Source organism: Astatotilapia calliptera, chromosome 13 (assembly GCF_964374335.1).
Source record: "Astatotilapia calliptera chromosome 13, fAstCal68.1, whole genome shotgun sequence".
Taxonomy (NCBI): domain Eukaryota; kingdom Metazoa; phylum Chordata; class Actinopteri; order Cichliformes; family Cichlidae; genus Astatotilapia; species Astatotilapia calliptera.
Genome location: NC_137434.1, coordinates 28,638,232 through 28,665,236, shown reverse-complemented (window position 1 = coordinate 28,665,236; position 27,005 = coordinate 28,638,232). Strand labels below are relative to the sequence as shown.

General features: G+C 39.7%; 1 protein-coding gene across 3 annotated transcripts in view; it reads right to left on the bottom strand.

The window, feature by feature from the left end:
- The window catches only part of atrnl1a (attractin-like 1a), a 329,340-nt gene that overhangs the window by 270,030 nt on the left and 32,305 nt on the right, over positions 1-27,005 (bottom strand). For all 3 annotated transcript variants that reach the window (XM_026189694.2, XM_026189696.2, XM_026189697.2), the window contains exons 3-9: positions 15,672-15,755; positions 13,635-13,748; positions 12,619-12,747; positions 8,338-8,546; positions 5,099-5,273; positions 4,929-5,016; positions 2,339-2,585 (exon numbers count right to left, since the gene is read on the bottom strand). In XM_026189694.2, coding sequence (XP_026045479.2) covers positions 2,339-2,585; positions 4,929-5,016; positions 5,099-5,273; positions 8,338-8,546; positions 12,619-12,747; positions 13,635-13,748; positions 15,672-15,755 — 1,046 coding nt within the window. The remainder of the gene's footprint in view (positions 1-2,338; positions 2,586-4,928; positions 5,017-5,098; positions 5,274-8,337; positions 8,547-12,618; positions 12,748-13,634; positions 13,749-15,671; positions 15,756-27,005) is intronic.

Sequence of the window (27,005 nt, the reverse complement as noted above, 5' to 3'; positions counted from 1 at the left end):
GTCGACTCCCCCTCTGTTCATTTCCACACTACACTGACTCCTTCTTGCTCCTTCTGAAGCCTAATGATGCTCAGTGCAGACTTACGTTGTGACACTGTCAGAGAAAGAGGAAGGAGGGAATCGATGGAGGTGGGTGAAGATGAAAGTGATAGACGTTTGAGTGGAGATAAGGAAGGAAGAAGGTGAGGCAGAGGAGCACACAGTGATGTGGACAGAGGGGGAAGAGATGACAGAGGGGGTCAGAAGCTGAGGCTGGCAGGTGAAAAGAAAAATACAGAGGGAGATTTTAAAAAAGAAAGAAAGCATGTGAGGAGCAAATGAAAGAGTGCAGAGGGAGGGATGGGAGAGGGGGAGAAAAAAAATCAAGATGACAAGGAGGTACAGGAGTGAGGGGATGCAGCGGATTCATTAATCACCGTCTTCTCCCAGACAATCCAGCCTAGGTGCCACCTCTTCTTAATGACCACGCTCTGTGCACTGGTGTGTGTAAAGATTGTGTGGCTGCACACACCTCTGCTTTTCAGTCTGTGCATCTTGCGGGAAGTGTGTAAATATGTGTATGCTTGTGTGTTTTCCTCTCCAGAATTATTTAAACATTTGGTTCTAGCGCCATCAGCTGGTGTACAACATTACAATACCGCCATCTTCTATACAGCCATAAAGACACGGAGTCAGATATACACTGATGATAAATGCAATATCAACATTATTTTAAAAGCATGTGAAAGTGATGCTACACAGACAAAACTATAGCAGTAAACTTGCTTTGGAGAAGATTTTTTCAACCTGAAAAACTAGAACCATCCACCCATTTCCTCAGGGCCTCAGCCAACCAGGGTTACGGTGTGGCTTTAGTCCACACAGTTAACTTTGCAAGCTCACATTCATCTATCACAGACAGAATAAAATCAGTAATCAGTCATACATGGACTGTTAGAGTAAACTCCTCATAAAACCTTTCTGCTATCAGGGAGCAGCACTTAGCCTGCAACTGTGCAAAACTGCATTCTTCAAGAAAAATCTTCTAATGTAGTCGGTGTTTTAAATTCAACCAGAGAAGCTTGGGGAAGTATGGCTCACAGACACAAAGCTGAGACTAAGAGATTTCAGGGCCTGTGCGTGTTGTACTTCTCAGTTTTTAGATAGTCTGGCTTGATGTTTTTCTCCAGTCATTTTAGTCTTTAGGCCACGATTGTGTTCAAAACAAACTGAAATGAAACACAAGGCTGTTTATCACATATCTGACTATTGTGTGGTAATTACATTATACTCCACTATGTACTACAACAGCATGTATACTGTACAGTACAATGTTATTGTAAATTGTACAAAAGCAGTGTCAAACCGGAAACAAATGCCAATTGCAAATCACTCCATTCACAAGAATATGAATATGGATGTATTTTGCTCATTGTCTTCTTATTCTGGCTTCATTTATTGGATTTTATTGTTGTGCCATGCATAAAACAACACGCCCAGCCCAGATAGATTGCAACAAAGCATTACATAGCCAGAAAGCAAAGCCAGGGTAGCAGCATAACCTTTAAGCAAAGACTGCTAACCTATAAACACCAGAATTATTAAAGCACCCATTTCATTCTGTCATCACCAGTGTGCCACAAACATTTCTGAATTGTTAAAGGACATTTAATTAAACCTAGACTTTAATGTCTTTTTAACTTATCACTATAACAACAAAGAAGAAAATTCAACACGTTCTCATCTTCTCTTAATTCACAGAATTCACACAACCTGTAGTCCTCGTGCTTTTAAAACTGCTCACTTCAAGGACAAGTGGAAGTATTCTTACTGACAACTATTGAATTTATGACATTAGACTTCTTGATAGATTTGCAGTAACATAGGTCCACTAGATTTTCTTTGCAGTTAAAAAATACTGTCTCTTTACTATGTCTTTACTTTTTCTGGAACAAGACACTTTAGCTTCAGTCATCAGTCAGTCAGTCTTTTTTACCATAAGCCTTTCTACCGGTTGGGTGCCCCTCCTCTGGCTTCCATAAGTGCAGAATCCCCTCCTCACATAAGCTATTACTATATGAGAGTTCAGAGCAGTCAGAAGCTTTTGTCACTGCTTGAAACTTTGTCCACATTTGACATGAACATCCAATGGTAGAAGGAAGCAAAAGGAAAAAATGGCTTTCCTTTTACTTGCACCTAAAAGCACCTAATTACGGTCCAACCAGTTCAAGAAATGTTCTACAGAAAATATCAGCAGTTTTTGATGGTTTCTTGTGTCCAGCTTACATCAGTGAAAACCAACTGAAAAGTCTCTAAAGGACGATGATATTTTTGCACATCGTTCAGCAAGCACACTTACTGATGTTGTACTCTTGCACTTTATTGATGTAGCTGTAGATTGGTGAGTAGCCGAAAATGATGAGCATCACTGGCTCGCCATTGGCCAGCTCCACCACGTGCGCCATGTGTCCCTCCAGGGCATAAGGAGGTGGCGGGACTGGTTTCCGTAACGACCAGGTACGCCTGGGGATGTTGAACACCCACATCTCATCTGTCACATTAGCAGGACCTGCTTCCAACTTCCCGCCAAACATGTAGATGTCATCCTACACAAGGGAAACACGAGGCAGATTTCGTATTAGAGTGATGTGATGTTTGTGGAAGTGTTATGAAGTTTTGCCTGAGCTCTAATATCTAATCACATTTGAGCAGTCTGCAGACCTTCTGATGGGCCCCCTGGTTGTCTGATAGTAATAAGACTTCAGAGTTCTTACCACCCCCATCATGATAATGAGAAATGTCTTCTGCAGCAAAAGACAGCACTGTGTTCAACAAAGACAAAACATCCAGACATTGATTCAATCAATATGTTTTTAATATTATTACTGATCTTTGACCACTTTGTGGGGATTGCAGTAAACTAGTGACCTGAATAAAACTGATCATCTTGCTTCAACTTTTTTCTGCGTGATCTTCAGGGGTGCACCTCGATCATCCATAACATCGTGACCAATTGCCTAATACTGTGTTGGTCCCCCTTTTAGCTGCCAAAACTGCCCTGACCCATCAAGGCATGGACTCCACTAAACCCCTGCAGGTACCCTGTGGTATCTGGCGCCAAGATGTTAGCAACAGATCCTTAAATTGTGGAAGTTGCAAAGTGGGACCTCTTTGGATTGGACTTGTTCGTCCAGCACGTTCGACTCGTCTGTTGGATCAGACAACGCAGGCCAGCCTTCAGTCTTGGCTGCCCATCACCCAGTCTCTGGTTCACCACTGCTCTTTCCTTGGACCACTTGATTCATACAGAACACCGAGAAAATCTCACAAGAGCTGCAGTTTTGGAGTTGCTTCCACCCAGTCGTCTTTCATGACATTTTGGCCCTTTCCAAAACCATTAAAATCCTTATGCTTGCCCAATCTTCCTGCTCCCACTCACTAACAGGTGCCACGATGAAGACGTAATCAGTGTTATAAACTTTACCTGCCAGTGCCCATAATGTTATGCCTGATTAGTGTACATGTTACACCCTGACAGTATCACTACAAGCCCAAATAAGGACCCCAAAAACCTGCTGTACACTTCTGGTGCCATAAAACAGAAAACACCACAGCTCCTTTAAAGATCCGAGTTTACTTAGTGGCATAAGGAGGAACTTGATAACATTAGGCAGGTGGTTCTAATATGGCGTCTGTTAGCATCAGCTAATAAAATCACTTGTCTTTGCAGGTGCTGCTGCAGGAGCACTTAGCTGCTGTGAACCTTTCAAGAACAGCTATTAATGCATTTTATACTGACAAACACCTTTGGCACAGTAAATATTTAGTCAGTAACTGTAAATATGAATATATTAATCATAATAGCTGTAAATGAAAAAAAAAAAACTGTGTTTGCTGTTCTTTTTTGCAGCCTTACACCTTGTCATGCACCCATCAGCCATCGTGTGATTCCCATCTGCCAAACATAATCACCTAAAATAGTGAGTAACCAAAAATACCAGTGTGAAACTAAAGGGTGAGAGGTGAAGACATGAGTGTCTCATGAAAAAAACAAAAGCACGTCTGCTTTGTCCTCAAGTCAAAGACGTTTCAAAAGAAACTCTGCCGATGGAGCAAAGTGATTCCTTTCATCCACCTTCACAGTAACAGGGTGGGTTTGAAGTTAAAGCTGTGTGTATAGTAAACAAGCCAGGAGTTACTGCAGGCTACAAATCATCAGCAGGCTTCAGTCAGTCGCTCTGACCTCCTCTGGATCAAATCTCACCTTCAGCACAGCAGGACGAGATGTTTGTCTTCATTCTCCCTCCTGTCTTCCACCATTAAACCATTCCTTCCACGCTAAAAAAAAAAAAGTAAGCGCCCCAGTATTTGGACAGCGACACATCATTTGATGCTCCTGGCTTTGGCGTGATTGATCTATACCAGACACATGAATGATTCTGATGTTCTCATTTCTTTATAGGTAAGCTGAAATATGGGCCAGTCTCCTAGAAACGCCTCAGTCTTGTGAAATGACCCCATATAACTTCAGAGAGCAAGAGCTGTTTCTAGACATGGACTGCAACACGTACACTTCTAATCAGTTTGTTGTCTGGGCTTTTCCCCCCCCATAAATGATATATACAATGTCAAAGCAGACTTATTTAATATTTATCAAAATGAAGAAAGAAGCACGCATTCAAGGCAGTCAGTTAATTCTTTAATTTGAACATCTGTACTGAGGAAGTCTATTAATTGACAGCACCACTCCATTCCAACAATAGTCAAATATAATGATTCAACACTGTCTGGTAAGCACATGAGGAAGGCAGCATATGAAGCTAAGAATCCAGAATAAATGCTAAAACCTTCTGATTGTAGTCCACATTTTCACTGCTGTGGAGTAGTATGGAGTAGTACCTGTTTCTTGTTTTTAGCACTGGTGAAATGTAAAACTTAAGCAGGATTACCTGATGCAGAGCCAGTGAGTGTCCGTATCTGTAGAGAGGGCCGCTGCTGACAGGCACCACATCCCACGTGCTGGTCTCTAGGTTGTAGCTTTAAACAAAGGGAAAGATTAGGAAAAGTGCAAAAGCTCAAAGACAATCACAGTCGACTAAGTCAGATGGATGTGTCTTACTTGAGGACCATTTGGTAGTTGGAGTAGTTGAAGGAGTAACCTCCCACCACCCACATCAACCCAGAATGCACCAGAGCCCGGTGGGACGCTCGACCCAGAGACTGAGCAGATGGTTTAATGCTGGGCAGCACCCAGAAAGCCTCAGTGGAGGGAACGGAAAGGGAGCAGTCTGGACCTGATGGAGGCAAAAGGACATGTTTCACTTTTTGGAATTCGTACATACATTGTTTCCAGTATTTATTTTACAGGTAGTAAAGGGCAAATGAATTCAATTTTCTCAAAATATCAATCTATAAATCCTATTGTGCTTATCCAGTTCAGGGTCATGGGGGAACTGTAGCCTATGAACACCCTTAACAGGTTGCCAGTCTATTTATTTATTTATTTATTTATTTTTACTTTGGTGCCACCTAGTGGCTGTTCTATGAATAGGCACCAAACACAACTCGAGCTCATTTATGAGCAGATGATGAGCAACCTCATATCTTTTAAAAAAAGAAAAACAAGACCACTTCTACAATACATTTTATTAAAATATACATTTTCGTTATTCACTGCATCTGTCCATTGTTTTCTAAAGCTTATACTTTTCCCTCAGACCTTTACCTTTTTCTTGCTCTTCCTTGAACCCTTCTACCCATCGTCACCGTTTTGCCTTCTTTAGTTTCACTAATTGATCTGATCGTGTTTTCTTCAGTGAACAGTTTTGCTTCTACTCATTTATATAATGCAAAAAAAACCCTTTATTTTAAATGATTTTATTCTTTTTTTTACTTATTAGTTTGTAAAGCACATTAAAATATTATAACTCAAAGTGAGAAAACTGACAGACCACAAAGCAGAGCTTATTCAGATGGCAGTCGAGAATAAAAGCACATCTTTACAGATTAAATGAGGATTTTCTAACATTGCAGGCGAGTGATTAAAGCAAGACGTGAGAAAACGAGATAAATGAAAAGCACTCGATCACAGACGCATTCAGCACTTTTCTTTCTGCGGGGGGTAGAGGGAAGAGGGGAATGAAGGACAAATTGTAGAAAATGCTCTTTCCATTAATGCAAAAAACTTTTTTTTTTTGGTGATGCCAACTGGTGGTTTCCATGGTGACCAATACCTTTATTAAAAGCCCGTTTGTGTTTCTGATGCCTGCTCCGAGGCTCTGTATCTGCCTCCACCTCACTCATTACCAGACAGATACACATACATCCCTTTGCCTCACTGGTGTCTCTGTTGCTTTTGTGTGAACAATTTGTGATCTGTGGAAATAAGAGGCTGAATCCCAAAGCTCAGAATCTGACTCATTCGCTGTCATATAGATGGATAGCACAGTCCATCTGAATTGTTTTCAAGTGACTTAGTTAGGTTCAGAGATGATACCTTTGTGGCTGTCAAAACACCAAAAAAATATATATATATGTTAACCGATATCTCTTTGTGCAAATTATGACTTCATTACACAAAAAGTAAATAAATAAATAAATCAACAAGCATTGTTGTGAGCAGGTTGGATTTTTTTCCTACCAACACACACACACACACACACACACACCTACACACACCTTTGATTTTAGGATTAGTCTTATGTCTTTGTGTCTAAAAAACTTAAAGCAAATACTGAAATAGACAGCATATTTGCTGAATTTTACACTCACATACATATCCCTAAAACTGAAGTGTTAAATATTAAATGATTTTAATATTTTTTCCTATTGTTGTACTTAAACTGGGTCTTTATTTAACAAGTCACAGAGTATGCGATCATTGCCATTTAGCAATATGTTCCTACTGTAGCACCTCTCATATTAATCTGTTTAGTTATAACACATAATCAGTTCATCAATTTGGTGTCTTGTTTCTGAAAAACTAAAATGTAACTGACAAACACAACACTGGGTAAATACTGCTTAGCCTGCTGTTCATCACTGTACTGTACAATTTGGGATATTTGCCTATTTTTTTTTTTTTTTTTTTTGCTTTTAAAAAGCAATCCATTTTTAATCTTCATTCTTGGAGATTTTTATTGTATTGTTTTTAACAACATTTTATGGGAAAAAGTTGGTTTTCCTTTCTCCTTGTGCTATCATTATCCTTCCAGGAGGGGGCAGCACTTCACCATCCAACTTCAACAGACTTTGTTGTCTGCTGAATTGTTCTTCTTATGTATTCTCTTAATATGTTTGTTAGACATTTAGGATCAAACTGGATCTGAATCTTGAATGAACATGCAGTTGGTCAGATTTTCGTGATTATCCATGTTTTAACTACAAAAACTGAACCGAAACACGTAAATCTGTAACCGGTGCTTTAGAAGATGTAAATACTGGCTGAAGAATGTGACTTAACAGTTACTTTCATTTCATGCAAAAGCCTTTTACAAATGATGAAACCTCTGCGAACAGCACCAAGAAAAGCCGCTTTTCTTATAAAAAGAAATTAGTCTAAAATCACTCTCAGTCAGAAAACGTCATTTGAAATAAAGTTGTTGATTTTGAAGCCGCAAGAGGGATTTGTTTATGACTGCAATATAAAAATAAAAATAAATAAAAAAATGAAGCTAGATATATATTGTGCCACTAGGAAACATTTCCCTGGGAATCCCGTATAATATTTTATGATATTAAAGAATACTGATTCAGGCAGCATTGTGTTAGGCATAAACCAAGAGGACACTGGGATTGTGCTTTCAATTGCTTTTCATATTAATATTGAAAACTGCAAAACCGAAAAGAAAGCATAAGCAAAAAACTCACACTGCGCTCATTTGTTCATTTAATGACTAAAAAAAGCATCATGAAACTGGACTAAATTAACCGTTTTAAATGTGTTTGCATGACTAGAATCCAATAAGAAGCATCTCTAAAAACATGGTGTCATATCTCAGAGTCATTTTTGCCCCATTTTAGACTACAGTTGTAGACATCAGTGTACAAAATACTTACTGGATCAGTGGTTACTGTGTTTGTGAACACTTCATGAATTAATAAATAAGGTCCTGAAAGTTCAGATACAGCACTTTAAACTATCCCTATCCTTTTCCTCTCTGTTATCATCTCGCCTGCACTCCACTCCTGTCTTCACTGCAGGAAGCCCATTACAGTAGCACCAAGCCAAAGTGCCTGTTTTGCCATCCTGGCTGCACCACATGAAGCCAAGTTTCCCCCAATAAAATCCTCATTTACTATGTATCACTAAACTAAGTTTTAAATTCCCCAATAAAATTCAGCCTTCCGTTTTCTTACCTTGCCAGCTGTCGTTGCAGACACACAGCTTCTCCCCGGTCAGGTCACAGTAGCCGTGATCTGGGCTGCCACAGTTGTCTCTGCAGTAAGGGATGTCGCATGCGTCCCCCTTCCAGTACTCCTCGCACTCACAGTACACACGTCCTGCGACCGAGTTCGCAGTGCTGCATCTGCCGTGGCCCGAACAGTTGTTGGGACAAGAGTTTATCCTGCGGGAGACACAGTTAGCCAGAAAGTCAAACAACATCTTCAAGGTTATGGAGAGCCATGAGCAAAAGAGAATACTTGACTGTGACGGGCCAGATATTATTTTTAGATGAGTATATGGCCTTGAGATATTGTGCATGCCTCATGAAATATTAACTGAGGTGACTGCAGTCATCTACTTATATACTTATAGTAAAATTTACTGATAGCCAAAGTTGCTATTTTTTACCTTTACATATTAGATGTGTGTATTATTTGCTTTAGAGTGGATTCATGTTCAATATCTGCTGGAACGACTGTTCAGCAGATATGCCCAACACCATCAAAACTGTCACTAACTTCAGTGAATATTTCACCAGCATTGCTATCTAAAAGTCTTCCAATTTCCTCGTTATCAACCCCAGTAAAAATTGAGGTTCTCGTCTCATTAAAGAGGCAAGACAATCAAATCTTCTTAATTCTTTTATCAGGAGTCTTGCTGTCATTTTTGATCAGTTCTTTGAATTTCTCATTTTAAGCTAATCCAGTTTTGCTTCTTCCAGCTAAAAAAAAAAAAATAGTCTTGAGTTTTGCCAAGTTTATCAGCCAACAACGTTTGTGCTACTACTACTCAATCGTCTTACCTCTCCTTCAACATAACAAACACTAGCTGATGACCACACATGAACAGAAAAGAAAAATGCATCCCTAGGATATATTATTCTCTTACTTCCCTCTCAAGGCTTTTGTATACAAACATCTTGTATCATTTTTAAATAACCACAAAGTACATCAACTATTTCTTACTATTAAATAAAATGTAGCAAAGAATGTTCACTCAGTCTTGCTGCGTGAAACTGAAACATCACATGAACATCAGATTTGTTGGGAAGACAACAAAAGATAAATAATCCAAATACATACAAAAAAAAAAAAAACCAAACAACTTGGCATTGAAATACAGGAAATTTACACAAGGAACTCAGGAGAAACAACACACTATCCAAAAAGACAAAAAGGGCTGATTGGGGAAGTGGAGACAGGTGGGAAATGGGAAAGGGGCACAGCTGAACATAATCAAGACAATCAGACTGGAAATAAAACCCAAGACACAAGAGGGACTGGGGGGGGGGGATACACAAAAGGTGAGACAGGAATAGGAGCTACTGAGTGAATTACAGCAAAGTCAGAATAGAAAGTGACACTAAAGACGTCTTAAATCTATAAGACTTGAAGAGTAAACTAAGCATACAAAAAATGATAATGAAATGAAATGAGGAATCAGAACTCAACCTAACAATAACAGTGACAACAAATGCAATACTATGTATTGAAAAAGAAGAAGAACCTTAAAAATACAAAGCAAAGCCAGAGACCACGAAGGCATCACTGTGTAGATTTGGACTTCCTGTTTTTGATGCCATCTGAGTCTGCTTACATTAAAGTTTGAATCCACTTACTGTAAGTGGCTTTGGATAAAAGCCACCAAATCTAACTGAATGTTATGCAAAAATAAACAATGTGACACACAATAGAGATGGAGCTAAACTACCTCTGATTTTAAACAAGATAAATTATAGACACAGCGAGGAAAACGCAAAGAAAAAGACAGACGTGACTGAAAATGGGAAACGGAGGTGGAACAAAGAAATTGCACATAAAAATCAAAACGGAACAAAAAGCACTGAGACCGACATTACAAGGCGTTTCTATGGAATATCAGATAAGTTCGAGATGAAAGAGATAGAAAAATTGGGGGGAAAGATGTGAAGGACCAGAGGCGGAGAATCATGTTTTTGTTAATGCAAAAAGCTGGTTTGCTACCGTAACAAGGGTGTTGTCATGACAACCTTCATCTCCTCTCCGTGGGCATGTGTGTGCGTCTGTATGTGTATGTGTGTGCTAAGAAGAACCTGTGTAAATGCACGTATTCCTCCCAAGCAGGTGTCCAGCTTGGGAGGAGTTACATAGCATTCAGTTTTCAGTAATGACCATCACTAATTGCACAAAGTGGGTTGGTTTAACGTTAGGGGTGATAGAAATCTACATGAACAGTGTGAATGGTCCTGTACGACTGAGCTTTTAGTAGAGCCAGGAAACAAAAACCAGCAATGTTACAGCGGCTCCCAAACACCGTTCCCAGTTGGCATGGCGAGGCAGACTGGCTGGCTGGCCTTCAGTCCGAGTAAATGGTAAATGTATATAGCACTCTTTCTACTCTACTGGAGCACTCAAAGCACTTTATACAAGATGTCCCATTCAGCCATTCACACAAGCACTTTTTTCCACATCTAAGTGCTTTCTATCTAACATTCACACCCCAATGAATGCATCAGGAGCATCTTGGGGTTCAGAATCTTGGATATCCAAGGATCCCTCCCTGACCACCAACCTTCCAATTAGTAGATGACCTGCTCTACCTCCCTAAGCCATAACCATCCCACACTTGAGATTTTGTGTGAGCCACAAAAGTGATGAATAACATTAAGTTTATTATTACATATCAAAGGCCCTGCCTGACAGTGATGAGCATTTGTGAGAAGATAGAAAAATGGTGTACACAAAACCAGCTAAAGGAAAAAAAGAAAAGAAACAACTGCAAAAGCAACTTCCTTTATGACTTCATCAGACTGGGAACTTCAACGGCTTTCAGCCCATAGGTAACGTGCCAAAGCTAAAGAGGTGTCTGGAAGCATATATAGAAAAAAAAGACATGGGATTTGCACCATAGGCAGCAAGAACATTTTGTGGATTGTGTCAAAGTTTCTGATAGGAGGATGGATGTAAGTCAGCATTGTTGTCAATTCAGATGACACAGCTGTGATTATAGATTATAATTTTGCCTTGCTTGACTATTATCATTACTCACCAGGTGGTGCCACATAATGGTGTCTTCACGATCTGTGCTAGCTGAAAGTATTTCAGCTTTGTTTCTTTCTTCTTCTTTTTTTCCCAATCACGTGAGTTTCTCCCAGTGACCTTGGATTCTTTTGTCCCCACCGGCAACAGACACCCAGAAATGGAGACCGGCTTACTGTTGCCATTTGTAATTCAACTGTGGTTTTATAGAGAGCAACATTGGAGAGCATTATGAGGCTTCCTGGTAAGTTTTCTTTAAATGTCATGTGTCCTGCTTATGCAATGTCTCTGAACACACTATTAGTGTAGCTAATAGTGCATGTGGTTTACCAAATCCAAGAAGCTAGGTGGTGTGAAAAATCTGGATTTTTTTCCCCCCTTCTTCTTGTGTTGTTTTCCTGGGAGAGTATCCACACACAGCTGCCAGTTATATGTCTTTCCAAGTTTTCTCTCTACATAACCAGGTTCACATGAGTGGGCGTCATCCCAATCAGTGATCACGGTTGTTAAATCAGCCACCAACACACAAAAATTTGTGATCGTCTCTCTCTGTCGCCCCAGGGAACAAATGCCACTACAAGCTGAAGTCAAAGTCTGGCAGCAGATGATAATGAGAAGCTGCAAAAACTCTTATAAAGCCTTTGCTTAATTTTGGAATATACAGATTACATTTTTTACCTTGTTAAGTTCTCATTAATGCAAAAATGTCCCCGTCGTGGGATCAGTAAAGTCTTATCTTATCTTATCAAAATATTAATAATATGAGCCTGTTGCGCACTTTCTGTCTGTATTGAACTTTTCGTGTCACTTTGACTTGTCTTAATGGGAAAATCCTGGGTGAGACTAATTTCATTGCCCTACAAGTGACAAATGAAATCACACAGACAATAGAAGCACACCTAAATATAACACAGCCATAGCATTTGGTAAAAATAATCACTTAGTAAGCTGTCGATGTAACTGCTTGATATTGCAAATCAGTTAGCTGATGATGCATTTGATCTGCTGCCACAAATAAGCACACATTAACAAGCTGATGCTATCAGGATTTGGTATTTGGCTGACATTTCAGTACAAATTTCAGTATAAATACAAATATAAGATGTGTTCTCTTTTGTTTATATCGGAGAGAACAGACTGATCATGAACTGGAACAACTGGAAAAACAGAGGATGGGAAAAACAAACAGGTGAAGACAAGGAAATGAGTGACGGTAAGAACAATATTGAGGCTTACGAGTAGGCGATGCTGAAACCAGTCAAGTTGTAGGCAGCGTCACTAAAGAAGTGAAGCAGAGCGTAGCCGGACGTTGTCACAACCTCAGGAACTGTCTCATTACCTCTGGTCTCTGGCACCACTAGACCGCTGAGAAAAGAATTCAACAGAAAGGCAATGAGACCTGCAAAGACAGACATCCCCCATGGACCCAAAATAATAACAGAAGGTTTTCTGAAATGTATTTGGTGTATGATGTGCTCTAGTCTGAAAGCACTGCCACCCCACAGAAAATACATGACAGTAATTAGCCTTGAAGTAAAAAACATTGCAGTGCAGTGGCAAATTAAATTTCGTTTGATTATGATTTTTTGTGGGGACCGGGTTGTCACTTTTAATCCGTGCAATGCACTGTAAATGTACCCATGTCCACACTGAGCCCAAGCTCCCTGCAGGAACTAGTGTTTGTTTTTTTACAATGCAAAGCGGAGGTACCCATCCATAATGAACAATTTAAGTTTACTTACTGTAGGTAAGAATGCTACACAAGTCAAGACTATGTATAATCAAATGGCAGATATTTTTATATATTTTTCTTGAAATAGTCCAAATTGCCCCTTTATGGAAACAACTGAACTCTTAACAAGAGATAAGCCTCAGTGGATTAGAATAAGTGGGAGGTTGGTAAAATATTGCAGCATTACTGTTTTAATGAATTTGCATGAAATGAAAGAGTTCCACCCACATGCTTGTAGATTGTTCTTTAGAAGGGAAAAAAGAGCAAAGTACAGAATAAATCTCGAGAAAAAGAAGTGGCATTCAGGGATAATGTGAGTAATTGCAGTATTTTCTTTCTATTATTGCTGTATTGTGGTAAGCCAGCAATTATGGGGTCCATTGTTTGGCCATACATGAAGTCATTTGACTGCACAAGCACAAATTTATTGGCACTTTTGAAGCAGTGCCAAAGGGTACCTAAGTCATTTACATATTTCCTCCATTGCACAGCTCTCCTATTCAGACTAGCAGGTGCTCACCTGAAGACAGCAATCAAAGGGGCGTAAATGGAGTCTCCATCATAGACGTACATGTGGTCCCAGCTGCACTCTGTGGCAAAGTGATTGAAGCGAAGCCTGAGTACAGCGTTGGGGCTGGGAGACGGGGAGAGAGGGAATGCAGAATAAACAGGTGTGACAAAAATACTCTTGATAAATATATATACTACCTATAAGCTTCATATGATTCTTACTTTATAGAAGTGTCTCCACTATTCATAAAATCTGTGGTTGAGATCATAAATCGACAGTTCAGGGACTCACACTCACTGCAGAAAACCTTTTTGCTATATTAAAATCCTTGTGAGATGTGTCCTTGCCTAATGCCAGCACTGTAGAAGATGCATTTCGTGCAGTGTCTGTTCACATGCAGACTATTAGTATCAAGTATCCTAGTTTTGTAAAGGTCCAATCCTGAAATAAACCTTTATTTCAGCTTTAGATAAACCTGCATATGATAATCAACCAATTTTACACATGAAGGCAAACACCAGGGAACTAATCATTGTCTCCCATATGTGGACATGCATACCTAATTGGTTAAAAAATAAAAAATAAAAGTCCTAATGATAATTGATGTGATAAGGGCCTAGACGTTAAAATGAAGGAAAATCTGCACTGTACAATCATTGCAAATTTAAATACACCAGGGTGTGATGGAGGAGATTTTTTCTTTTCTTAGCTCATACCTGATTTATTTATTCCTCTTTGACAAATGAATATGCTCTGGAGATTTTATAGCAATCTGTCATTAAAAAATAATTTTTTTTTAAAATGAAGCTATCACTTAAAATCATCCTTCATATTAGCTGAGTAGCACGTTTTAAAGCATGTGTAAAAATGATTGGCAGTAACCGTTTAGCATCATTTTTCATTGTGCAGCTTGTTCTAATGAATGCCTCAATGTCTGAAATGGGCACAACAACACAGTGGGCAAAAGTTGTCACAGTAATGTGACGTGTTGTAAATGGAGACATATCAGTGAAGTTTATGTTAAAGTATAACAAGAAAGGAGAAGCTTTGGTGCTTTGGTCCTATCAGAGAGTGTGCAGAGCTTTGTAGACTGTCCTCTACATGTAGATGTTAGCTGGGAGCTGATTAAAAGAATATAAGTGGAACAACTGGCTTGTGTTGTTGTTGGTCCTTCAGCCATCAAGCCCGAATTTATAAAATACAAAGAGCTGATAACCAGCAGAGAGTTAAAATTTGACACTTCCTTTTCTAGTCAGTAACCAAAAACCTACACAAAATGACACAAACACACTACTGTGAGTCCCATTAAGTGTTGAGTTGGGAGTTGAAATGTGTTGGCAAGGTGACCTTCTTGTTGTGCAACAAAATGCCTGAAAATCACATTTTCAGTCACAGTCCATGGATATCTGCTCCAAATCTCTTGGCACCCCATCCAGTAGTTAAAGCCTTCTGAGGGGAATGTGTGATACGATATACAAATAAAATTAGCTTGAACTCACTTTTGAGTAACTTTCTCTCATCTTTCTTAGAGAAAATGCAGCTAGTACAGTAAAATAAATAATAGCATATATAATAGTAGTAATATATTACGGAGCCTGAGCTGCCCTTCAGCATTTCCCAAGGAGATCATGGACATCTTCATTGCTTTGCCCAGAGCTCATCTAACATTCCAGAGCATACAGAGACCATTAAATGTATGACCTTACACACCGTGTTAGAAAATAATGATTGCCATTCTGTGACTTTTACATGGTGGTCTACCAGTGTATACTACATGTAGTGCAAGCAAGCATTGTATTTCCATAGCAAGAGAAAAAAATTGCAAATGAAGCACTTTCAGTCGGTGCAGCATGAGCAGTAAATATGCAAAAAGCAACTACGAAGCACAGTAACTACTATATTCACAGACAAACTCCTTCTTTTTACAGAATAATACAGTCTCTCTTATCTAGAGCCCTTAAGTTAGATACAGAATAAAGTCTTTATCCAAGTGGAAGTAAGTAAGATTAATGATGACATGTGGAAGATAAAAACAGTGGTACTTACAATCCTTCTATTAACCAAGTGCACTTGGTCTTGTACTTATAGTTGAATGGACCATCTGTGAGAGAGCCTGACAGGTCTGTTAACCTGCAGAAAGAGACACAGAGGGGAGAAAACATGAACACAGCGACGCAGTTTAATATGCTCAAAATCAGAAACAACTGGGGGAGTCTGTGACAAAACAGACAAAAATTAGAGTTGAAATCTTATCTTGTGACCCCTACAAGACAAAGATACTCATTCTTACATCAGTGAGGGTCCCCATCAGTGCAATCATGTGACATCAAAGAGTTGTATTTGGGCTTAATGTTTGATTTACTACCACCAGATCAAGCGTGGCAGGGCATGAGCTTTTTTCCCCTCCTTATTTCAGGTTATTCCTTGGTAAGAAAATACAAATAAACATTTGTTTTAAACAAACACACTAATCATCTAAAAAGAAGAAGAAGAAGAAACATTCTTCTTAGCAAAGAATTTAATATTATATCATTTGAATTGAAAATAATAGCTTAAATTATTTAAAATCAACATCCATTTGATGACTGCACAGTAAAACTTTGGCAATATGAAATAGTGAGCACTTTATAACAACTGGTGCTCAGCCTAACTGTTCTAAAATGGCCCATTTAATTATTTTTTTTATCCCCCAGATTAAGAACATCATACACCCTAAAGACTGCTATAACAGTAGGACCGAGCAGAGACCTTACATGGAAATTATGGACAAGCAGAAGAACATCCACACAAACCAAGAAGGATCCTGTAGCTCAGTGCCCTAACATCAGTGAGAGGAAGCTGCTATTAAAGTGAGAGATTGAGAGCCTGCAATACAATGGGACCAGTACTGAGCTGCATGGATATAATGAGCTGACCTTGGCAGAAGAGAGCAGTGTTAAAGAAGGAAAACCGCCTGCCATGATGGATGCATCCACTGAGCTGAGGATGAAGACACAAAGCCACACAAACTGGGACGCAACTGTGCCGGCTCTCTGACAAAATCCTATCAGGAGAGATGCTTGCAAACATCAACACAGCTCAACTCATTATCCCCACAACCAACATGTACACAGAAGAAGGTGGAAGCCAGGAAGGAAGTTAGTTGGTAACATCGCCTATTCTTGCTGCCTTTTATTCTTCAGCACGTACATTATCTCACACTGTCAAATTCACCTCGTTCAAAATGTCAATGTTCCTGTCCAACAAACTGTGTCTACACAGCCAGTCGGCCTCTTATCACCAGTCTTTTAATCCACTGTGATCTTCCACTCTCCCTTGAAGGGGTCTGGCATGGCGAAGTGATCCTCCTCCTCCCCATTTCTACTGTACATCATGTGTTTTGTTCAGGCACCTCATCCAAAGTCTTCATGAGCCATGATTTCATCACCACCACCAGTGAGCAGTGTTGGGGGTGGGTGGTGCCTGGGTGAGGGTATCATTCCAGTTGAGTTTTTACCATTTTAAAATGTTCAGTTTCAGTTTTTAGTTTTGATTGTTCATTTTAGTATTTTTAACTGTTACTATATGGAGGTTCTGCACAGGTATTAGAATAAGAACACAGCACCTTTTCAGTGCAGATAACTCAATAAACAGATGCACCAAAGACTAAAACTAAAGCCTGTAAATTTTATATTCCAACATATTTTATGTTATTTCAGTAAATTTTATAAGTGTACAACATTATTTCAGTGTATCATCTTTTTTTTCCCTCTCAAGTTTTTAGTTTGGTTGAACTCTGTCCAGTCACCATCTTTTACTTTCAGCTAGGCTTCTTCTCAGTCTACCTACCAAAGAATACTTAATATTTTGCACACTTCTTTATTATAAAATTTTCTCCATATTTTCAGCACCACCCACCCCATCAAAAATGTAATTTCCTTTGGTGTGTATTGTAACTCATCCTCTTCGTGCCAGTTTTTATGAATGGAGCTGGTTTTATTGTGAAGACACCATCAGGTTTCACAACAGCAGACACCACGGCTGTATTCATTATTTAATCCTGGATTACATTACATTACATTGTGTCTTGTAAAACTAAGATTTGTCATCTCCCCTTTTGTCCTTCCTGGTGCTATAGTGGAACCAAAGACTGCCCAACACAGCTCTGCTTTGCAGTCATGTTAATAATTATTATTTTCCCAGGCAGCAGGCCTAACAAGCATCTCAGATTGATTCAGACTGACTGACAGATTGGCAGAATAACAGTATGAGGTGACGAAACATGGCATCCCTCTGAAATCAAGGTGAGACAATCCCTGATGCTGTTGCTATAGCGATCCCAACATGACAAATTCGTGTGACATCTGTAAAAACCAAGATGGTGGTAACCAGCGATTGCACTTGTCAATCAAAGTAATCCCATGCTCAAGGGAAAATCTGAAAACACACACACGCACACTGTCACACACAACATATCGGCACCACATACAGTGACGATGTCGCCGGCTGCCGCCAGTTGAACACTATGTTACTGTGTGACCGTGTGTGCTCATTATCTAAGCCCTCACTATAGGATCTGTGCTCACTGTGGCACACTGCCAGACTAGAAAAAGAAGGAGAAAAATAGAGTGAAACTCTCATTTTTCTGATTTTTCTGAGTGAAAGACTCATTTTTCTTGTGTCTTTGGGGGGGAAGCATAAAACAAGATAACAGAGACCGACATAGTAGATAAAACTTCATCCACAAAATCACAACATGAGGCAAGCTGAGAGCTAGTTCTGAAGCACACATCGAAAATGGAATAACCCACTGAAAAATCTGTTTTAAAAAGTATGGTATAAATGAAGATAATTCACTGGTGTAGCGTCAGTCTATGTGATTATCCTAACTCATGTTTATGAACTGTGTCCAATGATACACCAATTAAAGACAATTAGTTCTACAATCAATGTAAAATGCTTTTCTCTGACCTTATAATCTAAGGTCAGGTGAAACAGAACTCAAATAAATCAATCAAGCCAAATAACCTTTATTGTCCCCAAGAGGAAATTTGTCTTGAACATAGTGCTGCTTGATATGAAATAGAGAAAAAGACATTCATTAATGAAAGGCATATAGTATTGTATTACTGCTAATAAAACGTCAAATAGTGATTGAAAGCATAAATGGAAGGAAAAAAAACCTCTAGCATCATATATAGCACAGGAATGAAAAACATTACCACCATAACTTTGAATAGAAGCATCCATCGAATCAATAAAGGTAAAGCATATTTATATTTGCCATGATGCTTCTCACGCCCAGCAAAACACTTACTGCTGCAATTGTAAAACAGCATTTCATAAGTCATAAACCATCATAAGTTACGTTTAGAAGAAACTGCCCTGTCCCTAGCATCCTGCGGAGTGCATACACTCAGTCTTTGAGGCAACAAGTGTTTGTGCGAGTGCAACATTTCACTACATTTCACTCCCAGCTCAGAACCTCAGCCAGATATGCTGTTTCTGGTAAACAAAGGAACCTAAGGAAGTGCTAACAGATTGCTGCACAGCGGGATGCGAGCTGCAGTAAATGCATACATCCTGCCAGTAAAACAGAAGCACACACATACACTCACACTGACAGACACAATATATGTAAAGGAGGAACAAGACAGGATGCAGAAGGTCTGTCTGTTTTGTTTCCTTTCCATCTCTTCTTCCCTTCACTTCTGCCCATTTACTCCTCCATCTATCCCTCTTCTATCAGTCCCCGCTGATCACAGTTAGATCCCCCGACTTTAATCCTGGATTAGAAGACAAATATTCATGTCATGCTGCTGTAACACTGACTTAAATGTTGATCATATTGATGGTGATCATATTGATGATGATGATGATGATGATGATGATGAAAACTCGTTTCTTACTGCTGATGACACATGAACATCTTTAATGTCTAAAACTGAATGTCTGTTCCCAAGATCTATTGTCTATTTTCTTGTCTTATTATTGCACCTGTTTTATTGATGTTCACATTTTTTGAATTTAGGGCCATACTTCACATCCCATTCAAAGAAGGTCATTATGGAAATGCTGTAAAACTTTAGCAAAGAGCTTTGAAAGGTGAAATTAATAAAATGTAAAGCCATTATCAAAGTCTAAGAAAAAGAGGAACAGTCCTACAAAGTCACTAACTGTCACTCGTGCAATTTCTTTGCAGTGTGGGTGTTAAATGATGAAGAACTAGAACGAAGCAACATCCCAGCAACCAAAAGCCTAGTATGGCTATTTTATCTTAAACCACAACAGCAACTAAAAGGTTAAAAGGCTGTGCTGTGACAGCGCGAGCTCATAAGCTAGAAAACAAAAGTGAAATAGAAAAGAAAAAAATGCTGGAACATTTATTCATTCCACACTGTTGCATGCAAGGTTGGAGCAGGATGAAGCTTATTTCAAATAAGATGGTGTAATAGAGGGAATAATGCACACTGACGCACAGATGACCATTCACACTAAAATTTAATCTCAGCTGGAATCTTTGAATCTATTCAGTTATCCAAACATGCATGTAACTAGACTGTGAGGGAAAGCAAGAAGGCCACTCATGCCTGGGTTACATGCCTGCAGAAAAAGTTCCTCAGTGGGTTGAATAAGCCAAAGCTTAAACCGTGCTGATGTGTGGCAGCAGTGAAACGCACTTCCCAGCCTATATTTTTATTATTTTAATTACTGCTTACTGCGTTGTAAACTTCTTAGAAATTCAATTGCAGAACCTCAGTCACTCAGAGTCCATTGTCACTTGTTTTTTTCTTCTTTTTTGTGTTTTAATTGTTTGTGTATTTTTACAGGTACAGTTGCATTTGGGGAAAAAAAACAGCTAATTAGTCATCATACGATTACTATGAGCAAGTGGTAATCAGATGCTAAATACTAATGTGACCGTGTGCAATAGACTGGAAATTTGAAATGGTTGCCTCAAGGATGGCAATCAGGTCTGTCTTCAAAGCAGCTTTTGTGCACAGTTTAGGTTTGTGATAAAATGGAGTCAGTTATATGCAATCTGTGATCATTTGGTGATTAACTGCTATAAATTGACAAGAAAGGACAAATCTGTTGCTGTCTACATACACAAAAAGTTGCATTAAACAGATATTCAGAGTCCAGAAATTCCTCCATGAAAAGTGATGTAGTTGCTGCAAGACAGCAATTTAACTGCACAACGACAAATGGGCTTGACAGTCGTGCTTTTATATAGGAATATAACCAGAATATGAACAGTTGGGAACCAGCTGAGTCAAGCCCGCTATTGCAGAAAGACATGTCACAGTTGCACTAATTCAGATTGATAGTAACGTGTTAGTAATCTGCCTGTGTTTAGAAATTAGATGCCAATTATTTGCAAACCTTGACCATTCAGTCTGACTGCAGCCTGCCCATGTTGGAGTGTGATTGGTTGCAGTTAGGTTGCCTCCCACTCTCCTTTGTGATCTGAAGTCGTGAACAACTATTTGCAATCATTGTTTCCGACAGTTGTATAAGCAGCTATGAAAACAGATGTGTGGGACAATGACTGGTTCACTATATCGCCCAAACCCTAACATTTTGAAACGTGCAAAAATTACTATTCAAAAAAATAGAATCAAGAGTTAAATTTTGACAAAGCCTTGGCGTAGCTCTCCTCTGGTTTTCTCAGGCTGAGATCTTTGGCATATTCAGTATCTATAAAAGCATGTGCAAGGTAGATCACATTCATTGTTAATGTGAAGCTGACTGGTGTAGCCTCCTACAGTCCCAACAAGCCGTCACTCCAAACACCTCTCCCATTAATCTTCCCCCCAAAAACGCCTGGCACAGAAGAAGACGGCGTACATGTGTCGGCAGGAAGCCATCACTCACAGGCAGACTCACAGCTAGCTGAGGTTATAAATGGTGAGCAGGGGCAGAAGGCTGGTCACAATACGAGGCCAAAGTCAAATCCTTTACATACACCACAGAATTGGGATCAGGAGTAACACATGCTTATATATTGTACGAAAGCACCGAGGGACGAGCCATGAAAGGGTGACGGTGGCAGAGCAAGAGGAGGGGCAGCGAGCAGACTGATAAAAACAGAGACAGCAATGAGAGCATGAGGTATGGAGGAAGAGAGTCCAGCACCCCCTTGAAATATTCATTTGCTCCGGGTGAATAATTGATGCAGCACAGAAGACAGATGCATGGGGGATAGACAGACAAATGGATGGAAAAAGAACAAGCGGGACCGACAGATTAAGAGAGAGAGCCCAATATCGCCAGGTAGTGTAGTTACAAATCTCCCTTTTCATCTTCTCCCCTGTCACTCTATCCAGAGGGAGGCCTGGCTACACCTTCTGCACCACCTCCCTACTCATTTAATACCATCTGCTCATGTCATGCACACATCTGCTAATGGAAAGCTCAAGCCTTCACTCACCTCCTCATCTATTCAAATAAAAAAAATTAAAAAACATATTCTTTTAAAGCAGCATTACTCATGACACCAACAACTTCTTCGTCCCTTTCACACTTTTTTCTCTCGAGCATTTCAGTCTCAGAATAGCAGTATAGTTGTTGTCATATGCTGAAGCTAAATCTTTCAGCTTCTCAGTAAATTATAAAAGGTTGTAATCAATGGAAGTACATTTATAAGGTATTTCTTATTTCCAACATGAAGAAATGTTTTAAAGTTGATATACAATGCTGATTGATTTAGCCAACTCTAATTAGTGAACACAAGTGCCTGCATTTAGCTAAACAGCTATAACATTATTAAGTCATGACATTTACTGGCAAATGCAGTCAAATTACAATCTGATTTAAAAATCAATAGTCGGAAATATCTTCCTGTTTTCTGTTATTTGATGATGGATCAGTACAACTGCTACTTACACACATACACACTAAGTACTGCTTCTTGTGTACGTGTTCATGCAAGCCAGACAGACACGTCTGTTTTGCAAGTGTCGATTATACGTGGCCCTACCCGTGCACGCTTGGGTAGGGGAGGGGCTGAAACTGCAGGCGTACGCCTTACATACACCTTGAGATTTTACAGAAGAACACAGCATTGACAGTCTCACCCTGAGGGAAGAATTTATGATGCACAGCACTGTAGATGTCTTTAAAAAAAAAAAAAAAAAACCCGTGCTGCTTTCTAGCTATGAATCTCCCACTACAAGCTGCTGTTTGGAGACCCAGTTTTTATCAGCAGTCATTAAAGTCGGTTTAGGCTCAGAGCTGATGTTTACTCTCTATGCATGTTTGAGGCTCATAACAAATGCACAAAAGTACCAAGTGATACTTCCAGGAAGTGATTTGAAAATAGCACAGCAAGTGGCCTAGAGGTGCGCACAGAGATGACTTTCAAGGGGAGATTGGCCAAGTTTAAATCAGATTTTTCAGCCTATCCCAGCTGTCTTTAGACAGGAGGTGGGTACACTATGGACACCTCATTTAATAAAGACAAAACACACCATCTTTATGAGCATTTAAAAACTACAGCTCCCAGGAGGATGCCTCAGAAAGTTGGGTGGACATCTGTCTATACTGTTATGCTGTACAGCAGTGCCACAGTTAATGCATCAGGTTATTTAAGATTTAATAAGCCATAATGGCACCTGTAAGGAAATTGAATTACAGCAGTATTAGCCCAGAGAGTCTGCAGTGACACCCTGACTGTCTCCCTTCCCAACTGAATTACAGAACTAAAGTTAAGCAGACTGTCTGCTCACCAAAAAGAGAAGAAGAAATTCAAGGCTACAAGTTGAACTGACAGGTCAATGTGTCTTACTGGCTACATCAAAGCAGCCTTGTAGTATTGATTTTCTCTGTAATCCCCCACTACAGACAGACATTTACTGACCGCTAACTGCACGACAGCCCAGTGACACATTCATACTAGAGAGGAACACATAATCAAAAACAACCGCAGTGACACAAACACACAACCGCACACACAAAGACTTTCAGTGACAGCATCTAGTCAGCTGAGTTTGACATCATCCATGTGAGAAACAAAACGACGCACACATGTTTGTGCTTAAGAGCTTCCAGAGACTGTTTTCATTCCCAGCCCTTTAATCATCACCCTAACCCTTCACAGCACACGCCTGCTCTCAAACTGTGCCGTGAACTGACCTATTAAAGAAGGGAGAGTTGTCCAGAAGTGATTTCACTTTGCAAAAATGCCTTCCCTCATGAAACAGATACACACACACACACTTTCATACATTTGGGGAAAAAGAAATCATAAAAATTCACAGCCTTGAAAATCCTCCAAGAATAACACCACTCCTGCGCTGTATAGTTTAGATGACCATATTTAGAAAAAACAGCTTGTGGCAGAGACTCGCCTGATTGAATCATATAATTTATAACAAAGCACAGCACAGTGGAATTCCCTCTAAGGCCACTCGGTACCCTCCCTTGTGTTAAAAAAAACACAGCTGAGTCTCTGCTGAGGTTGCTGCAGCTTGAGTACACTCAGCAGCACTGTTCACCACTTTTACTACATGGGAATACTTTTCATGGTTGCACATTATATCACAGTATATTGATATGACATAGCAAGTCATATTTTAACGTAAATGATCTAATTTGAAATTTAAAACCATATATAGTATAATGGATCATAGTTCAGGTGCAGATCCAAAATATACTTCACTGTGATATTATATGTTTTGCATTTTACATTCTAGGAAAGTCTAATGGTGCAACGAGAAGAAATAAAGATCCAATGTCCTGCCAGCTTTTCCAGCTGAATATTAGGTTACTGGGGTTAGATAATGACTTGACAACTCCTAACCTGAATGAGAGTAGAGTGTCAGGAAGGTTGCCTTTGCACCTCCAAACAACACTTTTGTTTACTTGGGCTTTTTCTGAATATGCCCTCTGAATGACTTTAGAAGGCCCAGTTAAATGTGGTTATATCATCACACACAACACAATAACAACATCATCTAAGAGTACTTTACTGTAAATCTACCCAATAAGTTGGTTGATAAAAGGTTTTGCTCATTTCTGCAGAGAGAGAAGCCTCTTCTATTCATCTGGGAATGAATAACTGGGACCTTATTTTAATTCTGTACATGCAGTTTGCTTGCTTGAAGTGGTGGGAATACTGAAGCAAGAGAAAGTTGGAATTCAATCACAAGGGGATTTCAAGTAAAGTTCATTTCTTCTGAGGTAACATTGAGGTAACAATACCAGCAATGTGTCCTCGAATACAGGGTCCCACTAGAGCCTGGGGACGTTTCCAACTTTGATTCATCGTCAGTGTTCAGTTTTCTGTTGTGTTCAGTCAGTCAAAGACATCTGGGATCCATGAATAAAATATAGATGGGAAATGAAATTGTGTTGAATCGAGAGGAGGCCATTTACAATTTATGCACTTTTTTTGTAAATATGATATACTAATGAGTTTGTGAAAACTTTTATTTTAAAGGAAGCAACACACAGCAAGAAGGTCCTGAGTTTGTCCACCACCGGGCTGCGGACTCGTGTTGGCGTGGGTTCTCTGCAGGTACTCCAGCTTCTTCCCACAGTCCAAAGACATGCAATTAGTGGGGTTAGGTTAATTGGTGAATCTAAATTGCCCATAGGTGTGAATAAGGGTGGGAATGGTTGTCTGTCTCTCTCTTTGTTAGCCCTGTAACAGACTGTCCAGGGTGTAATCTGTCTCTCGCACTATTGTAGCTGGGACAGACTCCAGCCCCCCAACCCTGACAAGGACAAGCAGAAGAGAATGGACAGTATATGTAAGGTACATCGTGTATAATCACTCCGTAAGACTGTGTAGAGTTTTTGGACAACAGGTTGTAAATGTTTTTCCTACTTTAGTTCTTTTATTTTGAGATCAAAACACATATGCTACAAAAGCAGAGACTGGCTTTAGCTTTTATTTCATCACAGTTAAATGCAGGACAGCACAAAGGTGAAGTTATTAGCACCATAGCCTCACAGCAAGGTCCTGGTTTTGAATCCACTATCTATACGGGACCTTTATGTATGAAGTTTGTACCTGCCTCCCTAGACTATCACTGACACGCCACAAATCCAGTCATACTGAATGATGTTACAAGTTCTCCACAGCTCCTCCATGCCCTTTCACATCTGCCACATGTACTGAGGGTCAATATTCTCATCTTTGAGAAGCACATGGTGCCAGTGGTGGATATGCTAATTCTTTTACTCTGTGGCTCCACGGTGTCAGGCAATAAGAAAAGGGCCCACTAGAGGACTTTGGGCCCTCAGGCCACCCTCATGCAGTCTGTTTGTTGATTGTTTTGTCAGAGACACTCACACCATCAGTTTGAAGTAGGTCATATTCTAGAGCTCTGGCAGTGTTTTTTCTTGCTCAGACGAGGAGATACCGGAACTGCTGATGGATTAAGGACTTGGTGATGGATTAAGGCCTGCCCGGCGCTCTTATAGTAGCTGCCTGTCTCCTGGAATCTCCTCCATACTCTTAAGACTGTGCTGGGAGACACAGCAAACCTTCTGGCAATGACATGTACTGATGATGCCATCCTAGAGGAGTTGGACTACCTCTGCAACCTCTGTAGGTTCCAGGTATCAGCTCAAGCTAACAGTAGAGACACAGTCAGAAAAGATGTGTAGAGCTACGAAACTGACCACATCAATATCCCAAAAGTTTAACTGACTTAATGCTACTTCCTTAATTTTTTTTGAAGCAGTGTAAATTGCCCATTATTGTAAATGTGATTGGTTGTCTGTAACAGACTGGCGACCAGGCTATACCCTGCCTCTAACCTCTCTCTATAGCAGCTAAGATGGGTTCCAGCCCCTGAATCTGACCCTGAACTGGACATGCAGAAGAAAAGCAATGGATGGATAATCAAATATAAACGCCTCTCAGATTTCCGTACTGCAAAGTACTTAGTGTTTAAGGTGAGTTTGAGCTCTTTGTCCTGCTGCTTCTCCTTCAGAATCACTCTCTCTCTCTCCTGTTTGTCTCCTAACATAAACTTCTCTGTTATTGCCACAAACTTGGATTCAACAGTAAATAAGATTTTTTTTTCCCCATTATTTCCCCTCCTGAGAAATTATTTTGAGTACCTGTCTACCCTCTTAACGTATTTTTCCTCAATGCAGTCTGGCATTTTTAATGAATTAATTTCCATATCAGCAAACTAAGCTTGATGTATTGATCTCGTTAAGATGAGGACACCACTGGGCCTCTTTTTTCTTTTTCTTTTTGCCTGTCCCGTTTGGCTCTTTTGCCATCAGAATTATTGTCTAAAGACGAGGAAAGATGCCCAACAGATTTACTTTACCAAATTGACCATCCCAGCCTTGCAGTAATGGTCCATTTGATTCACCTTTTATTGTTTATTTTATTTGCATTTGCTGAATACAGGACAGACTTGACTGGGGGAAAGA